The sequence below is a fragment of the Petaurus breviceps genome, unplaced genomic scaffold (genome assembly GCF_028583685.1).
Source record: "Petaurus breviceps papuanus isolate PSGF00001 unplaced genomic scaffold, PetGlider_PUasm1.0 90925, whole genome shotgun sequence".
Lineage (NCBI taxonomy): Eukaryota > Metazoa > Chordata > Mammalia > Diprotodontia > Petauridae > Petaurus > Petaurus breviceps.
In genome coordinates, this window is record NW_027187380.1 from 26087408 (window position 1) to 26110273 (window position 22866).

The window sequence follows — 22866 nt, forward strand, 5'->3', positions numbered from 1 at the left end:
GAGAAACATGAGGAATGAGAAAAGCCAAGAAAGCATTTAGAAAATAAATGAGAATAAAAAGAAGGTAATGAGGGGATACAGACAAGCAGGGCTGTATTAATACGAGTGTATAAGATAGTTTCATGGCTTCATATAGAGGTCTCCTTTTCTGTTCTTCATAGACAAAAATTTTAATGCTCATAATTTTAAATGAACATTATTAAACAGAAAATTTAAACTTTTTGTATTAGTGTGAGATTAAAGTTATCTGGAAGGTTTTTTTTTTACTTCAAATATTGGACTCTGAAAAACTGGAAGGTTCTTTGTGTCATATAGATAAACCAGAACAGGAATTATGAATGTCCAAAATAGCATCACAACATGTGATCATTCACTTGGAAGAGGAAACATGGTATAGTAGAAAGAACACTAGATTTGAAGCAAGGAGAAAAGTAGTTTTAAATCACATCTCCCACATTTATCACCTGTAGTAGCATGGATAGATCATAATCTCTCTGAACATCAGGATCTTCATCTGTAAAATTGTGATAATAGTGCATTGCCTCACAAAGTAATCATGAAGAACAAATTTTATATATTTATGTGTGTGTGTAAAATATGCATACACAAGTATATACATATTCATATGTATGAACATGTATGCATGTTTAGTGTATGTAACATTTTAATGCAGCAAATATATATTTTATATTTGTGTATAAATATATATGCAAGGATAAAGGTGCTATATATGCATATACACACACACACGCGTGTGTGTGTGTGTGTGTGTGTGTGTGTTATCTAGCTTCCAACTGAAGCCCTGAAGTGCAAAGGCACTAACTACATATAGAAAACCATTCCATTTTAGAACCGCCCTAACTCTTATGAAGTTTCTGTCTCCAAAGAACCCAAATCACACCTTTTTAGCTTCTGTTCATGAGTGCATGTTCTGTCATCAAGGGCCAAGAAGAGAAATTTTTTTTTACATAAAAATCCTTCAAATATTTGAAGATCATGATTACAAAGTCTTTAAGTTTTCTCAAGGCTAAACATCCACAATTATTTCACAATAATATGACATGAATTAAAATCTCATTTTGGTTGCCCTTCTCTGGAAATACAACACATTTTAGATGTCACTCCTAAATTCTAACAGCCAGAACTGAACATAGATCTATTTTGCCTCATTCATCCTAAACACTATACTCTCATTAATGCAGTTGAAAATCTAATTGTTGTCCAAAGGCAATAAGAACCAAGGCATTAGACAACTGGGAATCGTGTATTTCATTGTTCATGTTAACCATTTGTTTAAAAAAAAAAAGATCACCAGATCTACTTTATCATTACTACTTTCTCAATCTTCAATATTGATGGGTCTGCTAACTGCTTCCCTACCACCAACAAACATGCCAATGTCTCCCTCCTCCTCCAAAACCCTCTTTGATCCATCCATCTCAACTACCATCTCATCTCTCCTGCCTTTTGTGACTAAACTTCTTAAGAATGTCTCTAGTGCAGCTAGGTGGCACAGTGAGTAAAGCTCTGGCCCTGGAGTAGGGAGGACCTGAGTTTGGTTCCAGCCTCAGACACTTAACACCCACACACAAAAACTAGCTGTGTAACCTTGGGCAAGTTACTTAACCCCAATTGCCCTCCAAAAGGAAAAAAAAAGAATGTCTCTAATAAGAGGCTCCACTTCTTTTCCTCTTACTCTCTTCATAACTTTCTACAAGTCTGAATTCCAGTCTTATCAATCAACTGAAATTGTTCTCTACAAAGTCAATAACAATCTCTTAATTGACAAATCTAATAGTTTTTTCTCAATCCTCATCATTCTTGACACTATTGATAATCGCTTCTCCCTTGATAATCTCTTTTCTCTAGGTTTTCCAAACACTACTGACTCCTACTTCTCCTCCTACCTATCTAACTACTCCTTCAGAGTCTCCTTTGCTAGATCTTCATTCAAGTAATGCCTGCTAACCATGCATATCCTAAGGGGCTTCTAAAGTCCTCTTCTCCCAAGTAATTCTCTCACTTAATGATCTTACTAGCTCCCATGGATTCTATTACCATCTCTATATTGATGACTCTCACATCTATTTATCCAGCCCTAACCTGTCTGATGACCTCCAGTCTCGAATCTCCAGCTGCCTATTAGACATCTCAAACTGGATATCCAGTAGACATCATAAATTCAACATGTACAAACTGGAACTCATCTTTCCCTCCCAAACACTCTTCCTTTTCACGCATCCTTGTTATTGTGAAAGGAACCACCATCCTCCTAGTTACCCAGGATAACAACTTTGGTGTCATCCTCAACTTCTCACTCTCTCTCACACAACCCCCGTAGCCAATCACCTTTGCAACATCCCTCAAATATACCCCCTTCTTCTCCTCTGATCCTTCCACCACCTTAGTCCAGGCCCTCATCACCTCACTCCTGGACTAATGCAATAGACTTCAGGTTGATCTCCCTGCCTCAAGTTTTTTCCCACTCTAGCTCATCCTCACTCAGCTAACAGTATTTTAATAAACAAGAGATTTAACTAGGTAATCCTTCTATATTCAAAAAGCCCCAGTGACTCCCCATCACCTCCAGAGCCAAACTGAAAAACCCTTTTAAAGCCTTTAATAGGGGCGGCCAGGTAGCACAGCGAGTAAGAGCACCGGCTCCAGTGTTGAGAACACCTGGAGATCGAATCCCAGGCTCAGACACTTAGCACCCACCCAGAAACACCTGGCCGTGTAACCTTGAGCAAGTTACTTAACCCCAATTGCTTAGGGGCGGCCAGGTGGCTCAGCGAGTAAGAGCATCGGCTCCAGTGTCGGGATGACCTGGATCAAATCCGGGCTCAGGTACTCAGCACCACACCCAGAAATAATAACTGGCCGTGTAACCTTGAGCAAGCTACTTAACCCCAATTGCTTTAAAAAAAAAATAAATAAAGCCTTTAATAACCTGGGTCCCCTCCTAGCTTTCCAGTCTTCTTATTTCTGACTTTCCCCCACATACTCTTGAGATTCAGTAACACAAGCCTGGCTGTTCCTCACATAAAACACTCCATCTCCTGATTCCATACATTTCACTGTATGTATTCCTATGCCTAGAATTCTCTGCCTCTACATGTCAATCTCTTGGATACTTTCAAGTGTCAATGTCAATCCCATCTTCTACAAGAAGTCTTATGTAATCCCCCTCAATAGTTCCTTCCTTCTATTTATTATCTCCAATTTATCCTGTCTATATCTTGTTTGGACATAGTTGCTTACATGCTCACTCCCTAACATTAGACTGTGAGCTCTCTGAGAGCAGGGAGTTTTTACTGTTTTCTGTATTCTAGTGTTTAACACGGTGCCTGGTGCATAGTATATGCTTAATAAATTCTTGTTTACTAACTGATCACTATGGAAATAAATACAGCTTATGAACTAACATCTCTTGAAAAGGATGAGAAGACAGAAAACTCAATAAGACCCTCCATACTAATTTATATATGTATATATATATATATACATATATAAAATGTATATTTAAATGTATTATAATGTCAATGCAAAGGCAGGCATAGATAAGGGTAGATGAAGAAAAATAAATTGGAAAATATGGTTCAGGAATATGCAACAAGAAAACCAATCCTCAAATTACAGACTACACAGAAGCCTCATCCCTATATATATAATAAATATTTTCTTCATGAAGAGAATAAGGAATCATTGGCCCATGGATAGCTAGCACTCAGTCACATCACAAAAATAAAATTCATTCAGTTTTGAGAGATGGAAAACAACTGGTTATCAAATTGAAAGGCATTTTTAAATCTACTACCTGTCTGCAGTCTGACCATCAATTTGTTAGAGCAAAGAACAAAATCAATATTAAATTAGAAAAAAAGAATAAAAATGAGATATGGAGTAAAATTAAAACAACTACATCCTAACCTAGTAAGTTTTTGATGTCTAAAAATGGGAAATGGACAAAATAAAAGAATGATGTAGATTAGAACTGTTTCTGAAGGAATTTCAATTAACACAAAAATAATTTACACAAAGGGAAGACCAAAAGAGGATAGGAACCACCTTGGCCAACAAACATTTGATCTCCTTGATAAGCAAGAATAATATTGGTTTAGATCTAAATCCATTTATAAAACCCTAAAAAGATGAATGTTAAAGTATATGAGTAATGTCATCAGTTTAAATAATGAGAGGAATTAAGTGGAAAAACAAGTTAATAGAAAGCTTGGCAAGTAAGGTAGATAAATCTAAGCATTAAAGTTGAAACTGAGCAGAGAACAATAAAGAAAAAAAAAAAGGGAAAAGATTTGTCAAGATTACCCTAACAAAATATTCTCTTCATCACTGTCAACAAAAAATATAACAAAATACTCTCCTCATCATTGTTAACCACATTTGGACTCTAACATCATCATGGTCAGTGATGTACCCATGTGACAAAGTGGAAATGGCACTAAAGAAAATAAAGACCAAAAAAAAAGTTGCACTAGACCAAGTATATGGAGAGAACGTCTATGCTGGAGATAACCCCATTGAGATAAATGAGGGATCAATTTTCAAGATATTTGAAAGAGGAAAGGATGCCAAATAATGGGGGGAAAATTTCAGACATTACTACTACCATGAGAGGCAGCAAATCATAGTGGATAAAGTACTGGATCTAGAATAAAGAATACTTGAATCCAAGTTCTACAATGGATTAGTTAGGTCTCTGAGACTTAGTTTCTTCATTTGTAAAATGGGGATGATGATACCTATTAGTAACTATCTCATTGCTGTGAGATTTAAATGAGAATGTTTGAAAAGTACATTGCAAACCTTAAACATGATGAGTATGGGAGATGGGACAAATGATGCCAATGCCTTACAACTTTATCATCTTAAACTTATTGGATGCCTATTAAATTCCATTCTGTTATCTGAAATAGATATAGACACACACACACACACACACACACACACATATGAGTGTGTGAATGTGAGTGTGTGTGTGTGTGTGTGTGTGTATTTCCAGGTTAAGTTAGGCCAATCTCTTTTAAGTTAATATGGATGTTCCTGAGGAGGGCCTATTCTAATTCTACATAATTAGTGCAATGTCATCTCCAAACATCATCTGGAGAACTTCATTATCAGTAGGAAAACTTTCTTCTAGTTGGATTTTAGTTAGAACATCGTCCATCATATTACTGAACACGTGTTTGAGTCTCCTTGTTTTTGCTTTAATGTTCATACTCAACAAGTTGCTAAACAAAGTTACCTCCATAATCACACCTGAATTAAGATTTTGTATGATTTAAATATATGAATGGGAGTCACCTTATTTTAAAATAGCCTTTAAGGCTGCCATTGTTCAACCAAGTTAAATGTTTTTGTTGTTGCTTTGGTTTTTGTTTTGGTTTGTGTGGGGAATAAAATCAACAAACAATTGACACAGTAGAACTGGATATTATCTCCACCTCTCAATCAGTTGCATGGCTGAGAAAATGTGGTCTACTATTAAAAATCACCTGCAAAAACATGCTATTCTCTTGTAATGTACTCACAAAGGATACTTTCTAAATGCCTGCAAAGTCTTATTTTCATGAAGAATTTATAGGGATGAGAAGACGGGCATCAACAGTTGTTAATGTTTTCCCAGTCACAATTTTATGGTAACAGTGCTTTACATTGTGACCCTTTCTTTTCTTTTCTTTCTGTGGAACTTTGTCCTCTTAGAGACAATTAAAAATATTTTAGTGTCTTAAAAATTCTGTATACTCCAGCACAGATTTCTTCTACTTGTATTTGGTCAAATACAGAACTTCTTACCAAATTTACCTTAAGTACCATTGTCACTTCATCATACAGGTCAATCAGCTTATCATTATTTATCATTACTGATCAGAATAACCTGCCAGAGAAGTGTTAGCAGAACTGTTCATTTCACATCTATTTGTTGTCCTCCAAGTTTCATCCACAATGCTTTCAAGGATGATATGTCTTATCTTTCAAATGCCAAGTTCTTTTCCCCTCTATTATTTAGTAGTTTACTGAGACAATAGTGCTTATATCTTTTCATTATCCTCTGTAATCTTTTGAAAATGAACTTGTATATAAAACCTGTATTGCCTTTGGCTACCATACTTCTCTGCTTGGCAAGATTGCTAGCTCAGATAATTTATGTACTCTTTTGGTTTCCTTGTTGTAATGATGATTTTGCATCATTTAACCTTCTGTAAGAAATGGTAACAAGTAAGGTTATTATTTTTGTCCATTTCTTGCTTTTCTGAGTCCAGAGATTATTTAAGAAGAATGACATGACACTATTATAAATTACAGGAAATACTTTTTGTGGTTGCAAAAAACTGGAAATAAAGCATGAGTCCACTGATTAGTGAATGACTGAACAAATTATGGTATGCAATAGAATACTATTATGACATAAGAAATGTTGGATATGAAAAATTCAGTGAAATGCTGGGAAATTTATAGATCAGAACAAAGTAAGCAGAACCAAGAAAACACACTTTTTCAACAAGAACAACATACACGATGACTACAGTAATCTAAATAGCATTCACTAAATATAACAAGTAAAAATGTAACTGGTCAAGGGTGAGAGAAAATGTGAGATTGGTTTTGTGGGCTTATTTTGCATAATTATTTTTGATACAAGGGACAAATTAAATAATGGGAATAGTATATCAGAGAAATGGATGTGGTATAAAAAACAAAAGGCATTGATTCTTCCCTTTAGTTGAACAATGGGAGGACCATAAGTAGAGAAAACTTGCCAATACTATTGGATACAATCAATGTGTCCATCTTGCTAAACTGTAAGGGTCAACTAGGTAGAGGAAGAGGGATGTATTTGGAAATGAATGTGAGGTAAAAAACGAATGGCATCAATGAAACAAAAAAACTGCTGGAAAGCAATAAAACTTTCTGTATCACATGAAATAACATCTTTTCATCTTTATCCTTTCTTCTAATTTGTTATTTACTTTGACCTTTGCTCTAATCAATCTGACTATACAAAGACAAATGATTCTGAAATAGCTCCCATGTTGATACCAAGTTGTTTCCTGTTAAAACACAATCAATTTCATTTTTTGTGATGTTTGAAGGTGCTCACCATATCCAGTGCCTTCTAATTCTTTTTAGAAGAAAGTGTTAATGATACTCAGGAAAGAGGTATCTGAATGATCTATCGGCCTTTGGCCTTTTAAATTTCTTGACCTTAAACCATATTTTCCAACATGATTTTTTCCATCCTCCCCTTTTCCCACCTTCACACTGAAGTCACCAAGTATCAAGGTACACTTTGGAGGATCTTGCCAAGCTCTTCATAGGCTTTCACTACTTCTTCATCCTCTAAACAGATGTTGGTACATAAGGTGCAATTATCTTCACTGTAGTCTGTTTGCTTATGTTCATCATGAGCACTGCAAGGTGAGATGACCAAATTTCCCATGAATTGAGTTTCTTGTTAACTTTGGGTACACAATGAAACTAACTCCACCAATTCCTTTATTCACCTCCACAAGAAGAACCTAAAAACCACATTTTCATTTAGTTTTAACTGCTTTGACTTTTGGCGTTATTTATAACAAAAATGTCCATATGGATGTGGTTCATTCCTCCAAAAAGTTTTAGGTCATTGGATGAATACTGACTATTAAGAATATGAGTAAATTAACATTTAAAGACAGTCTAAGAATTTTTGAGCTTATACACCCTCTGCCCCTTTTCCAATGCTCTGACACTATTTACTGTGGAAGGAAAAGTTCATTTGATATTTTTACATATTTCATGTTACAATGACCAAAATATTTATCACATAATGATTAGCCTTCTACTTTTCATACTATGCTATTTGAGACCCCATGATCTCCTCCACAGCATAGTGAGGAATGAGAAGACAGAACAAAAACAACATAAAGGAAATATAGGTCCACAAGTTCTATAACATGGGGCCCTAGGTTCTGAATATCCTAAGGATATACAGCACCAGAAACAAGGTTTCAGGTGAGACAGAAAATGAAGATCTGGCAATAGCAATGCCATAGACTACCAGCCTCCAAGCTTCAAATGAGATAGAATATACTCTATGATACTTATGAATACTTAAGGTGACAGATGGTGATATTTGACATGGGTAGGGGCAGAAAAAAAAGGGAAGTTGTTGTAGAAGAAATTTCTACTCCAATATAGGTTAGACTAGATGACCACTTAAGTGTTTTGAACTTATGAAATGTCCTATTGCAATAAAAATACTCCAACGATACCACAAATTTCTTAAAACAGAACTTTACCTTTAATTTTACTTTAAAAACATCAATTTTATATGTCAATTTAGTATTAGTAAGCACTGAATCGGCAAGCCATTATTCTTTTTATAACCACTCACTATAGTTACAGTTTATTAACATATTCACTTACCTGGGAAAAGAAAATTCTCAACAAATCAAGATTTTTTTTCCAGCCCTATGATAATACATGTACCTACTAAGAATGGAGATTATTTACTAAAGGTTTTAAAACCACTTTCCTTTCAATTGTTTTTCTAACACGGTTTATATTTTAATCAAAATACCTATGATTCTTAAAAATGCACAGCTGATACCAAAAAAAAATTCTTGTTTAAGTTTTACTGGCTTAACAGACTACCCAATTCTCATACCACTAATGTTCCTAGTGATCTTTAAAGTTAAACAGCTTTCCTTATGGTAGACACACAGAATAGGTCAAAACAATTTAAGGAAGAACTAATACTAAAAATGAGAACATAAAACAACCTGCAAGCAGCTTTTTCAAAACATACCTGCATATCGCAATCAGCTCGAAGATTAAGCTCTTCACAGCACTCCCTGGATATCCTCAAGAAAATATAGTCTTTTGTTTTTTCTTCAACAGCTGCTTCATAAACCTTCTCTTTGGTTCCCTGGGTCTGTACTAATTTCTCTTTAGTGATTGGTAATAAATAAACAGCATTGACTTTGGTCATCACCAGTCTCCCAGCCAAAGTGTCTTCAGAAAGAGTTTCAGTGAGCTTAAAGCGACCAAAAAGCTGTCCATTCTGAGCATACTTTGCACCTCCAGAAACCCCAGTGAGCATGAAACTTGCTACAATCTGCAATTGCACTTTAATGTTAAACCTAAATAAGAAAATATAAAGTTAATTTAAATATTATACATCAAAAAATTCTGAAAGGGAGAAAGGGAATGAATGCAATACACATCAAATGCAAACAGAGCAAATATTAAACTTCATATCACTGAACTGTAAAGTATTCAGTATTTCTTTGCGTTCAATCTAAGCTGGAGACACCAAACAACACAAGAATAACTCCCAAACAAGTAGTACTTGTGAATGCATACTCAGTCGTGATAGAAAGGGAATGTGTATTCTACAGAGTATTTTATGGAATATTTTTAAACTAAATATGACTTTTTAAACAAAGATTATTTATTGTACTTAATTTTTAATTAAACATTTTTCAAATAACAGAAAATGCTTAAAGCTTCACATATGGTAGAGCAAAATGCCTTAACATTTTCTTTTGTTTTTTGTTTTCTGAATTTACTTTCAAAACATGGGATATCATCTTAGACATCATCTTAGATAATGATGTTACATCATAGAGAATACCATAAACTTGAAAAAAAAAGTTATAATGCTCAACATAAAGTTCTAGTTAAAAAGAACATTCTGCACAAAATATATTTATTCCCATAATTTTACGTTTTGAAATTCATGGCCCCTGTCACATTATCTAAATATTCTACATAGAAAAACAATTGTATTACCTTTCATCCAAATTACCACATAATAAATAAGTCCTAGTATCATGAGACAAAAAATAAGTGAAAAATATTTTTAGATGATAACTTACTTGCTAACTTCTTTATACTGGGCTATTTCCTCAATATAAAGCAAGTCATGTAACCGTGACTGATAATTAGTCTTTGTCAATGATTTGTCCAAAACAGATTGTGTAAAAAGCTGATCAGCAGAAAGTGGAATTTGGTATCTAATAAGAAGGCTTTTCTCCAAATCAGTAGTTTCATTAGGATCAAAATCTATAATAGTCTTAGAAGTGGAATCCCAGCGCTTTGCCGTCGTTAATAGTTGTTGCCTTGCATGCATTAGGTATTCAAGATCTAAAATGAAAAGGAAAACACAAATATATGTGGTCATAGAAGTAAAATCCTTAAATTCTATGTCCTGCATTTTCCTCAAATTTTATTTAACCTGCTGAAGACAGAATTCTTCCATTCCTACTTGATCTGCACCTCTCACTAGTTTTGGTTTTCTTTTTCCCCAGCTATAAAAAACTTCTACACTAATCTAACAAGACAATAATGAAAACAGCAATCTAGGGAGACAATAGACACACCACAAAGTCATTGAAAATTTAAAAACTGAGAATGAATTGAAAAATGTCCCTAAAACAGAACTCTGATATGTAGGAAAGAGATATCTAGTGCAGCAAGAAATATTCTGCTGGGTCTAGAACATGTTTCACTTCTCACCATATACAAATATCTGACTCACTACATGAAGATCAACTGATTCAAAACAAGACAAAGTGTAATAATATTTTTTTCTTTTTTTAATTAAGTTATTTTTAGTTAACATCATTCATTTCCACAAGATTTTGAGTTAACATAATTTCTCCCCATCTTTTCCATACCCACCACCCCAAAACAGTGTATACCTGTATACCCCTCCCAAAATCTGCTCTCTCATATAACATCCCCCATTCCCCCTCCGACTTTCCGGTAGGGCAAGATGGATCTCCATACCCCATTTCCTATATATCTTATTTCCCAGTTGCATGTAAAAATAATAATAATAATATTTTTATACATTTGATTTTAAAACTCTGAATTACAGATTCTTTCCTTTCCTCCCTCATCACCTGCCCTTACTGGGGAGATAAGCAATTCAATATGGGTCGTATGTGTGTAGCTACCCAAACATTTCCATAGTGGATATATTGTGGAAGACTATGTTTCCCTTCATCCTATCCCGCCTCCCACTTGTTCTGTTCTCTACTTTGACCCTGTCCCTTTTCAAAAGTGTGTGCTTCTAACTACCATCCCCTCCATCATCCCCCTTCTCATCCCCTTCGCCTCTACTCTCTTGTAGGGCAAGATACCCTATTTAATGTGTATGTCATTCCCTCCCTAAGCCAAATTCAACAAAAGTAAGGTTGACCCATTCCCCTTTGCCTTCCTGTTTTTCCCCACCATTTTAACAGATTTCCCTTGCCTCTTCTATATGAGATAATTTACCACATTCTGTGTCTCCCCATCTCCTCTCATTATATTCCTCTCTCACCTCTCAATTTCACCTTTTAAGTATCATCCCTTCCTATTCAAGATCTTGTGCCCTCTGTCTATGTATACCTGTACACATATACACACACACACATATATATTCATATGCCCATATACCCTCCTATATAGACACATATATATACATACACACACATACACATATACATTTATATTCCCTTCAACTATCCTCATACTGAGAAAAGTTTCATCAGTTACACATCGTTTTTCCGTATAGGAATGTAAATAGTTCAACTTTGATAAGTTCTTTATGACTTCTTTTCCTTGTTTACCTTCTCATGCTTCTCTTGCTTCTTGTATCTGAATGTCACATTTTCTATTCAACTCTGGTTTTTTCATCAAGAAAACGTGAAAGTCCTGTATTTCATTGAATGACCATATTTTCCTCTGAAACATGATACTGAGTTTTGCTGGGTAAGTGATTCTTGGTTGTTGTTTTTTTTACCTCTGGAATATCATATTCCAAGTCCTTCAATCCCTCAGTGTAGAAGATGCCAGATCCTGTGTTATCCTGATTGTGTTTCCACAATATTCAAATTGTTTCTTCCTGGCTGCTTGTAATATTTTCTTCTTGATCTGGGAACTCCGGAACCTGGCTATAACCTTCCAAGGAGCTTTCTTCTGGGGATCTTTTTCAAGAGGTGATCAGTGGATTCTTTCAACCTTTATTTTGCCCTCTGGTTCTAAAACATCAGGACAATTTTCCGTGAGATTTTCTTGAAGGATGATTTCTAGGTTCTTTTTGTGATCATGGCTTTCAGGTAGTCCAATAATTTTAAAATTCTCTCTCCTGGATCTATTTTCCAGGTCAGTAGTTTTCCCAATGAAATATTTCACATTGACTTCTATTTTTTTTTTCATTTTTTGGATCTGTTTAATAGTATCTTGATTTCTCATAAAGTCACTAGCTTCCATTTGCTCCAATCTAATTCTGAAGGAAATAATGCTCTTCAGTGAGCTTTTGAGATTCTTTTTCCATCTGGCAAATTTGGCTTTTTAAGGCACTCTTCTCTCCATTGGCTTTTTGGATCTCTTTTGCCATTTGAGTTAGTCTATTTTTTAAGGTGTTATTTTCTTCAGTCAGGTTGTTGACTCCCTTTTCATGATTTTCTTGCATCATTCTCATTTCTCTTCCCAATTTTTCCTCCACTTCTCTTATTTGGTTTTCAAAATCCATCTTAAGCTCCTCTATGGCCTGTAAGCATTTCATATTTTTCTTGGAAGTTTTTGGTACAGGAGTTCTGACTTCATTGTCTTCTTCCCATTCCATGCTTTGATCTTTTTTGTCCCCAAAATAGGAATCTAAGGTTTGACTGCTGTGCTTGCTTTGCTTCCTTTGCTTGCTCACGTTGCCACTCAATTACTTGACTTTTGAGCTTTTTGCCACAGTAGAACTCTGCTTCCAGGGAGGAGAGCTTTGTCCCAAAATGCTGGGGTTTTCACAGATGCCAGAACTATTAGTTGGGTCCCCTCTCAGAAGCCTCCACTGACTCTGGCACCTGGTCACACACCCTGGGATCTCCACCCAAGGTAGCCATCCAAATCCAAGCAGGTTAAAGCAAAAGCAATGCTTTTAAACCTCAGAATGGTTGTTTGTTCCACCACAATCTGCAGGCCAGGAGCTCTGAAGCAGCCAAACCGCTTATCACTCGGGGGGCAGAGACCAGACTACACTCTCGATCCCCCTGTTCCCAAAGTAAACACTAACATTTGACTCTGCCTTTGGTATTTATGGGTTGATAATTTTGGAAACCACCACAGCTGCTGGTGATCTACTCTCCTGAAGTCCCTCCTGCTACCACTGGTTGGGGCTGCCCTGGGCTAAAACCATGGGCTTATGCAGGGCTGGGCTATGCTCCCAGTGTACTGCAATGGACCCTTCCTACCAGCCTGTCAGGCTGCCTTCAGAGGGAAATTTGTTTCTTTCTGTCACTTTGTGGGTTATATAGCTCTACAGTTTGTTTAAAGTCATATTTTATGAGCATTTGAGGTTGTTATGGGGGGAGCACAGGGAGTTTTCCTGCTTCTATGCTGCCATCTTGGCTCCTCCCCCAATCTTCTATTTCTTCTTGAAGTTCAAAATAAAACCATAATAAAGATGTCTAAAAGTTAATTTGTTGCAAAAAAATTCTCCTAAAAGGTCATATAAAACATTCTGCTAACATTCTGGCTATAGTTTAAATTCAATATAGCCTTATTAAAGTGTAAGTTGGCTATAATATCATTTGCTGTTGTTGTTCAGTTGTTTCTGACTCTTCAGGAATACATTTGGGGTTTTCTTGGCAGAGATGCTGGAGTGGTTTGCCATTTCCCTCTCCAGCTCATTTTATAGATGAGGAAACTGAGATAAACAGGATTAAGTGACTTACCCAGGGTCACATAGCTATTAAGTGTCTGAGACTGGATTTAAACTCATGTCTTCCTGACTCCAGGCCTGGCACTCCATCCAATGACTAATCAAGGATTTGTTTGACATCTCTGGGAGAACTGGTTTTTGTTGTTCAGGACCAGACTTCAGCATGGATATGTCTTGGTGTGGAAACTGCTCCTGCTGATGCTGACCAAACCTGATTATTCACAACTTATTATTTAGTGTTTGCCTGGAGCACTGAAGGTTAAGTGACTAGCCCAAAACTAAAGACCTAGTACGTGCTGGAGGTACAACATGTATTCTTATCTTCTTGATTCCTAGGTTGGCCTTATATCCACTTGCCATAAAAGGGAACTCATGGAAGAAATATTGTATGATATAAGAAAAATGACATAATTTGAGATTTCAATATATTTAATATTTATTCTAATAGTTTACCAGTCAAATAATTAGAATTTACATATCATAAATGCAAAAGAAATCTAACCATGAAAATTATGTGACTGCGTAAATAATCCATGATCAAAATTTTCTAAAGTGTAAGTAGTATAAATGCTCCAAAAAAACAAACTGAATCATTATTTTAGAAACAGTAATAAAATATTCAGATCAAGGACCACAAGACCATAAAATTTAGAGCTGAAAAAGACCGTAAAGATTACTGAATCCAATACATCACTTTGAATTCCACTTATGACACAATAGCTATGTGACTATGGATAAAAATTTCACCTCTCTGAGCCTCAGTTTTTTCATATGTAAAATGGAGGAGGAAGATATTTGTAGTACCAACTTTACAGGCTTGTTCTAAAGATCAAATAAGACAACATAAGGAAAGCACTGACAATTTTATATTCCCACAGAAATTTTTGCTATTATTAGCCAAGGAGAGGATAATGGAAACAGAAGTGAAACCCAATCCAGTGTTTTTGAAACAACTGTATCTGTTCTTCAAGATACAAATTATTTTTTGAAATATTTATTTTGAACAAAAGAGGAATATCAAAGAAAAAGCATGTTTCAGATTAAAGAGCAATTTTAAATAGCTATTTTAAGTTTCAAGCTTTAATGAATATTTCTCATATATTTAAATGTGTGCAAGTGTTTAAATGTCTATATACTTATAAACATTTGGATAAGTTCTAATAAATATGTATTTATTGTGGACATACACACATTTGTCTTATTCTTCATAAGCAATTTCTACCAGCTGATTCTTATCTTATCTTTAATCTAAGCACTGATCCTCTAGGGCACTCTAAATATACTATCATATCTTCGGCAAAAAATGATAGTCTTGTTTCTTCATTGCCTATTTTAATTAATTTAATTTCTTTTGCCTTTCTTACAGCTAAAACTAGCATTTCTACTACACTACTGAATAACAGAAGTCATAATGAACCACTTTGTTTCACCCCTTATATTATTGGGATGGCTTCTATCTAGCTTATTGCCATTACAGACAAGACTTGTGATAGTTTTACATGTATATAACTTATTTTAAGGAAAGCTCCACTTATTCCTATGCTTTCTAGAGTTTTTAATAGGAATGGTGGTTGTATTTCATCACAAGTTTTTTTTTTTGCTATATGGAGATAATCATGATTTTTCCGTTGGTTTTGTTATTGATATGGTCAGTTATGCTAATAGTTTTCTTAATACCCATCCAGTCCTTGATTGCTGGTATAAATCCCATCTGGTCACAGTCTATGATCTTTGTGATATATTGCTCTAATTTCCTTGTTACTATTTTATTTCAAATGTTTGCATCAATATTCATTTGAGAAATTGGTCTGCAGTTTTCTTTGTTTTTGCACTTCCTGGTTTAGGTATCAGCACCATATCTGTGTCATGAAAGGAAATTGAAAGGACTCTTTCTTTGCTTATTTTTCCAAATGGTTTATATAGTATTGGAAAAATTGTTCTTTAAATGTTCAGTAGAATTCACTTGTGAATCCATCTGGTCCTGGTGATATTTTTCTTAGGGAGCTCACTGATAGCTTATACAATTTCTTTTTCAAAAATAGAGTTAAGTATTCTACTTCCTCATCTGTTAATTTTAGCAATTTATACTTTTGTAAATATTCATCCATTTCACTTAGATTATTAGATTTATTGGCATATAATTGGGTAAAATATTTTGTAATATTTGCTTTAATTTCATCATCATTAGTGCATTCACCCTTTTCATTTTTGATCCTAGTAATTTGGTATTCTTCTTTCCTTTTTTTAAAATCAAATTAACAGGCAGTTTATTTTATTGTTGGGTGTTTTTTTTTCCATAAAACCAGCTCCTAAGTTATATTTATTAGTTCAATGATATTCTTACTTCCAATTTTTATTAATCTCTCCTTTGATTTTCAGGATTTCCAATTTGTTTTAATTGGAGATTTCTATTTTTTTCTCTTCCTGGTTTTTTTACTTGCATGCCCAATTAATTAATCTACTCTTTCTCTAATTTATTAATGTAAGCATTTAGAAGTACAAATTTTCTCCTAAATACTGCTTTGGCTGCATCCCATAAATTTTGGTATGTTGCCTCATTTTTGTCATTCTCTTTAATGGAATTAATGACTGCTTCCATGATTTGTTCTTTGACCCATTCATTCTTTTAAGATTACATTATTTACTGTCCAATTAATTTTTAATCAATCTTTTCATGGCCCCTTATTGAATGCAATTTTTATTACATTATGATCTGAAAAGGATACATTTAATGTTTGTACTTTTCAACATTTGGTGATGAGGTTTTTGTGTGTTCTAATACACAGTCAATTTTTATGAGGGGGGCATGTACCACTGAGAAAGAAGTATATTCATTATTATCCCCATTAATTTTTCACCAGAGGTTCTAGCATATCTAACTTTTCTAAAATTCTGTTCATCTCACTAACTTCTTACTTGTTTTCTTTGTTAGATTTATCTAGATCTATGAGGGGAAAGTTGAATACCCCCACTAATCTAATTTTACTGACTATTTTCTCCCATAATTTATTTAACTTTTCCTTTAAAATTTGGATGCTATACCATTTGGCATGTACAAGTTTAGTACGGATATTACTTCATTGTCTATAGTACCTTTTATCAAAATGTAGTTTCCCTGCTTATCTCTTTTAGTTAGATCTATTTTTGCTTTGAGATTGTAATTGCTACCCCTGCTTTTTCTACTTCACCTGAAGCATAATAGATTCTGCTCCAAAAGCTTATTTTTATGCTATGTACTTCTAATTCAAGTGCTTCTTATAAATAACATATTGCAGAATGCTGGTTTTTAATACACTCTGCTATCTTCTTTCCATTTTTTCCAGTGGGAAACAAGTCAGAGCAACTAAAAGTTGCAAAGCTTTCTGGCCATTTAGACTAATTTTAGTAAAACATTTATCAAGTAATTTTTGTCTGATAACCAACACACTGACTCACCATGGGAGCTAAAGAAGCACATCTACAATAAAACCGTAAAACATAATGAAGAAGTAGATAAAATGAAATGACAGTCATAAACTGTTTATACCTACATCAGGGAGGCAGTATGACAGAGTGAAAAGGACAGACTCTGACATCAGAGGATCTGGGTTCAAATTCAGCCTCTGATCCTTATAATCCATTTGACCTTCGAAAAGTCATTTAACCTCCCTGAGCCTCAGTTCCCTCATCCATAAAATATGAGATTTAGACAAGCTGGCCTCTGAGGTCTCTTCCAGTTCTAGATCTATGATCCTATGACCTATTGGTCTTGTATTCCAAAAAAGAACAGAAAAGAAAGGTGCCATATATACCAAAATATTCAGAGCAGAATTTTTCATCATAGAACTGGGAAGTGAGAATAAAGCAAGTGTCCATTGATTGGGAAATGGCTTATCAAAATGTATGTGAATATAATTAAATACTAGTGTATTGTTTTTTAAAAATTGCAAAAGTAAAGAATTCAGAGAAGTTTAGAATGATTTATATGTACTAATACAGAATAACAAAATCAGGAGAACAATATTTACGTTGACTAAAATAATATAAACAAAAATAACACTAAAAGGCAACAAAACTCTATTACATGAAATGTAGTAAAAATGAATAATTTTGATCCAAGAGAACATATGATGAAAAACACTTTCTTCCTCATTGTAGAAAAGAACATAAGATTACGCATTTAGGGCTGAAAGGGGACATAGACCCTCTGATTCTGACCCTCTATTTTTAAGACAAGGAGATGAGACACAGAGAGAGGTTAAGAGACTTAACTAGAGGTATATAACTAATAAGTATCTGAAGAGGGATTTAAACCCATGTATTTTTCATTCTAAGCCTAGTGCCCAATCCACTATAAAGACAGCCTTTCCTTAGATGACAAGGAAATACCAGTGAAGAATGTGGCCAGTGCTCTCAGATTCTGTTACTGTGTCCACTGGTTTTGCTTAACTGATTTTCTTTATTATAAGTGAAGGTACAAATTAAATGAAAAGGAGGAGATAAGGAAGGAAGAAGTGTATATCAGAAAATAATTCTGTTTCAGGAACAAAAGAAATTAAATTTAAGTGAGCAGAACCAGAGAAAACTATATACAAAATAACTACAAAAATCTAAATGGTAAAGTAAAGAACAAAACAACTGAAACTGAATGCTAGGAAATCATAATGATTAAAATTGGTGCAAAAGACTAGAGAAAACAAGATGTCACCTACCCTTCTCTTTGCAGGGGTAAGAGACAATGGATACGGATCATGGTGCAGGTTAACAGAATTTTGATGTGTTGGTTACTTTTGCCAAACTGGGTGGGGGTTTTTTTCATGTTTTATTCTTTGTTATAAATCACGACTTTGTGAGGTAGAAGAGATGGAAAGATGAAAAAAATTTTTTTTAAACAGCACACAAGTTTGCCTAGAAGAGGCTCATAAAGGAAGTGATGGAGTTGATTTTGTCTTATCTTTATCATTCTTTTCTGAACTCCTAAAACTGGGGGTTCCCTATAGATCTGTACTAGATTCTCTACTCAAATCTTTCCCCATGACCCACCCTCCCCTAACCCAATCAGGTCCTATGAATTTAACTATTTCTTCTATGCACATGACACTCAGATCTAAAAATTCAGGCACAATCCCCTGAATTTTGGCCTTGCATAATCATCATCTACTTGCCTTTTCCAAATGGATGGCTTGCATGCAGCTAAATTTTAACATGTCCAAACAGAACTCATTATATTTTCCCAGAAGTCTTCCTCTCCCCTATTCCAAACTTCCCTACTTTGACTGAATGTCAACAATATTTCTAGCCACCTAGGTGAATAATTTTGGAGTCATTCTTGACCCTTATACTTCTCTCACCCTCAATATCTGATCAGTTTCCAAGTTTTATTAATTCTATCACCACAAAATCTCTCACATTGGTCCACTTCTTTTCCATTCTCATACTTAGGTCCCTATCACCTCCCATCAGGACTAAATCAGGACCCTTCTCATTGGTCTCTCTGATTTGAATTTCTCCCCTCTCCAATCCATGTTCCCCATGGCTGAAAATGATATACTTAAAGTATAAATATGACCATGTCACTCTCCTCCTCAAGAAGCTACAGTGGTGGGGCGGCCAGGTGGCACAGTAAGTAAGAGCACCGGCCCCAGCGTTGGGAGACCTGGGATCGGCTCCAGACTCAGATACTTAACACCCATACAAAAAAACTGTCCATGTAACCTTGAGCAAGTTACTTAACCCCAATTGCTTAGGGGTGGCCAGGTGACACAGTGAGTAAGAGCGCTGGCCCCAGCGTCAAGAGACCTAGGATCGGTTCCAGCCTCAGATACTCAGCCCCCACACAAAAAATAACTGGCCGTGTAACCTTGAGCAAGTTACTTAAACCCGATTGCTTTAAAAAAAAAAAAAAGAAGAAGCTACAGTGGTTCCCCTTCCTGCCTCTAAGATAAAATACAGCTTTCTAAAGTCTTTCACAATATGGCTCCAATTTAATATTCTATGTTCCCGCCAAACTGTTTGGCTTACGGTGGACTTTTTATAATATTCCATCTCATTTCTCTTTGCCTTCCCACAGGCTTAACTACACACATACACACACACACACACACACACACACACACACACACACCTGCTTGTAGAACCCTTAGCTTCTTTTGAAGTTCAGCTCAAGTGCCACCTCTTACTGTAAGTCTATCCTGATTCACTCTGTTTCAGTAGCTAGTATTTTCCATGGGGGAAATACTATGTGGTATATATATATATATACCACATGTGTGTGTGTGTGTATATATATATATATATATACACACACACATACACAGAGAGAGAGAAAGAATTTATTTATCTATATATGTTTTACCCAATAAACTGTACACCCCTTGAGGAAAAATATAATTTCATTTGTGTCTTGTCATCCTGAGTTTCTAAGACAAAAAAAGTGAAGGGAGTGGGGGGAAGGGAAGAATGATGAATGGAAGGGAGAGATTTCTTAAGCACTTAGTATGTGACAGGCTCTGTGCCAAGTATTTTACAAATATGATCTTATTTGATCCTCACAACAACCCTGAGCAGTAGGTTCTATTATAATTCTCACTTTACAATTGAAGAAACTGAGGCAGACAGAAGTTAAGTGTCTTATAGTGTCACATAGCTAGTAAGTATCCAAGGCCACATTAGAACTCAGGTCTTCCCAACTCAAGGCCCATTCTCCTCACTGTGCCACCAAGCTGATTTTATTTAAATACCAGCAAACAGTTATTTAAATAAATTCTTGCTGAATAGAATTGAAAGGAACAAGAAACGTTATTTCATTATACTCTTGGTCATCGTGCCTTATAGTGTTCAGGCAAGCAAACCACATGAAGATAATTACAGTTTAATCATCAACATCTAATGCTGAAGATGAAATGGTAAATTTCTATGACTTAACAAGATCCTCCAAATTAAGACAATATATACTTGTAGAATCACTTTCAATATGAAAATGGGAACCGGGAAAAATAGTAAAAGCTACATAGAAAAATGTGGTTCAGAATCAAGAAATGAAGAAGTCAAAGCCTTCGAGAACACTCAAACATCTCTTGTTTACATGTAATATGAATATCAGAACGTGACTATGGGGCAAGCACCAAACTTTTCTTTATGAAACTGACTTTCTCATAAGAGGAAATAGGACTGCACGTGTAGTAGCCATTTCAGAATGTGAACTATGTATAGTCAAACCATCAACTAAGAGGAAAGGTCAAAATAAATATCAAATTAGAAGGATAAAGATGACAAGACACTGTATGTAATTGATTAAAGCAGTTCCAATTAACTTGTTATGACAAGTAGGATAAAGTTTAGGATTCAAACCATTTTTTTTTTGCCTTTTGGAGGGCAATTGGGGTTAAGTGACTTGACCAAGGTCACATGGCTAGTTTTTGTGGTAAGTGTCTGAGGCCAGATCGGAACCCAGGTCCTCCTGACTCCAGGGCCGGTGCTCTATTCACTGCACCACCTACCCACCCCCAAACCATTTCTGAGAGAAGTTTAGCCTCATATGTGAAAAACAGGGCACATATGTGCACAAGACATACGCCAAAAACAACTCAGAAACTCCCCGAGCCAGCAAACACTTGGTTTCTTTGCCAAGTTAAGAGACATAGCAGCTAAGAAAAAAGCAATCTAAATGGCTACAAGTTCACTTACAAAACAATATGCAAAAAATATTGTGTAAAAAAAAATCGGATTACCTTACAAACCACCAAAAAGTAGTTACAGAAAAAACAAGCCTGCGTGAGACACAACTAAATTAGATAATCCCAAGAGGATTTGTAAATGAAATCAGGAGGGAGAAAAAAGTAATGATTTGAAATATTATTTGTAGCCAGTTCTTAAAGGGAAAGCTACCTAGATCCTAGAGCTAAGATCTAAAACTAGAAAATACCTTACAAGAAAATGGTGCTCTCCAATTTCAAAATGCAAGGCTATACTGCTTCTGAGAACTTTTTGGCTATGGTTTTAAAAATACAATCATCTACATGACCTGGTAAAAAGAATTATCTTAGAAAAATAAAATCAAAGTACAAATAACAGCCTTCACCTTGAACTGCAATTTCAAAATCTTTTTCTGCTATTTTTTAATATAGCAAATATAAAGAAATATAGCAAATTGGTTTCAAATTCACCTCCATATTTTGCTCTTTCAGGAATTAATAAAAATCAAAAGGTTCACAGAAAGGAAGCTACAAACTCAATCATCAACTCCTGAATAGAAAAAATTACATTTCTATTATTCTGACAACAGGAAATCATCTTCCAAATACAGTTTATGTCTTAAAAATCAACCCTGCACTACAGAAAAAACTTTAATAGTTAAGAAAAAGATGGCCTATTGTTAATGTAACTATATTTCTTTAGACTTTTGTAATAAGTTCAAAAGGGAGATAATGAATAAGATTCAAATATGGAGATGAATACTCAACTTCTGGATTCAAGACATTCAAAGTTAAATTTCAAATCTTGTTCATTCTTCACTAAAAAGAAATTTCAGTCAGTTCACTTCCCATTCTTTTAGTATATAATTTGACAGAGCTTGTTGAGAGAAGGTATGAGAAGAAAAGTCATTTGCAAAATCTGTGGAATTTGTCACTATGTAAAGGAAAAATTTATTGAAAAAAAATTTTATATGAAATATATGTGGTCTATTTTGTGCATACGAACCATATGAGGATCTGAAAAATAATAAATAAAAGATAAGTGTACACATTTTCCTTAAAAGTCTATCCTGCAGATGAAGAAATTAAAGTTATCTATAGTCACATGAAAAAAATGCTATAAATAACTATTGATAAGAGAAATGCAAATTAAAACAACTCTGAAGCACCACCTAACACCTATCAGATTGGCTAAAATGAGAGAAAAGTTAAATGATAAATGTAGAAAAAGATGTGGGAAAACTGGAATACTAATGTACTGATGGTAGAATTATTAAATGATCCAATCATTACTGGAGATCAATTTGAACAAATGCCCAAAGGACAATCAAACTGTGCAGCCCTTTGATCCAGCAATACAACTAGTAGCTTTGGATCACAAAGAGATCATGAAAAAGGGAAAAGGACCCACATAAACAGAAATATTTTTAGCAGCTCTTTTTGTGATGGCAAAGAATGGGAAATTGAGAGTATGCCCATCAATTGAGG

The 22866-nt window shown here is 34.9% G+C and overlaps 1 protein-coding gene across 4 annotated transcripts in view; it reads right to left on the bottom strand.

Moving 5' to 3' along the window:
- The window catches only part of HELZ (helicase with zinc finger), a 293362-nt gene that overhangs the window by 166538 nt on the left and 103958 nt on the right, over positions 1-22866 (bottom strand). For all 4 annotated transcript variants that reach the window (XM_069076607.1, XM_069076606.1, XM_069076608.1 and 1 more), the window contains 2 exons: positions 9882-10149; positions 8810-9143 (listed from right to left, as the gene is read on the bottom strand). In XM_069076607.1, coding sequence (XP_068932708.1) covers positions 8810-9143; positions 9882-10149 — 602 coding nt within the window. The remainder of the gene's footprint in view (positions 1-8809; positions 9144-9881; positions 10150-22866) is intronic.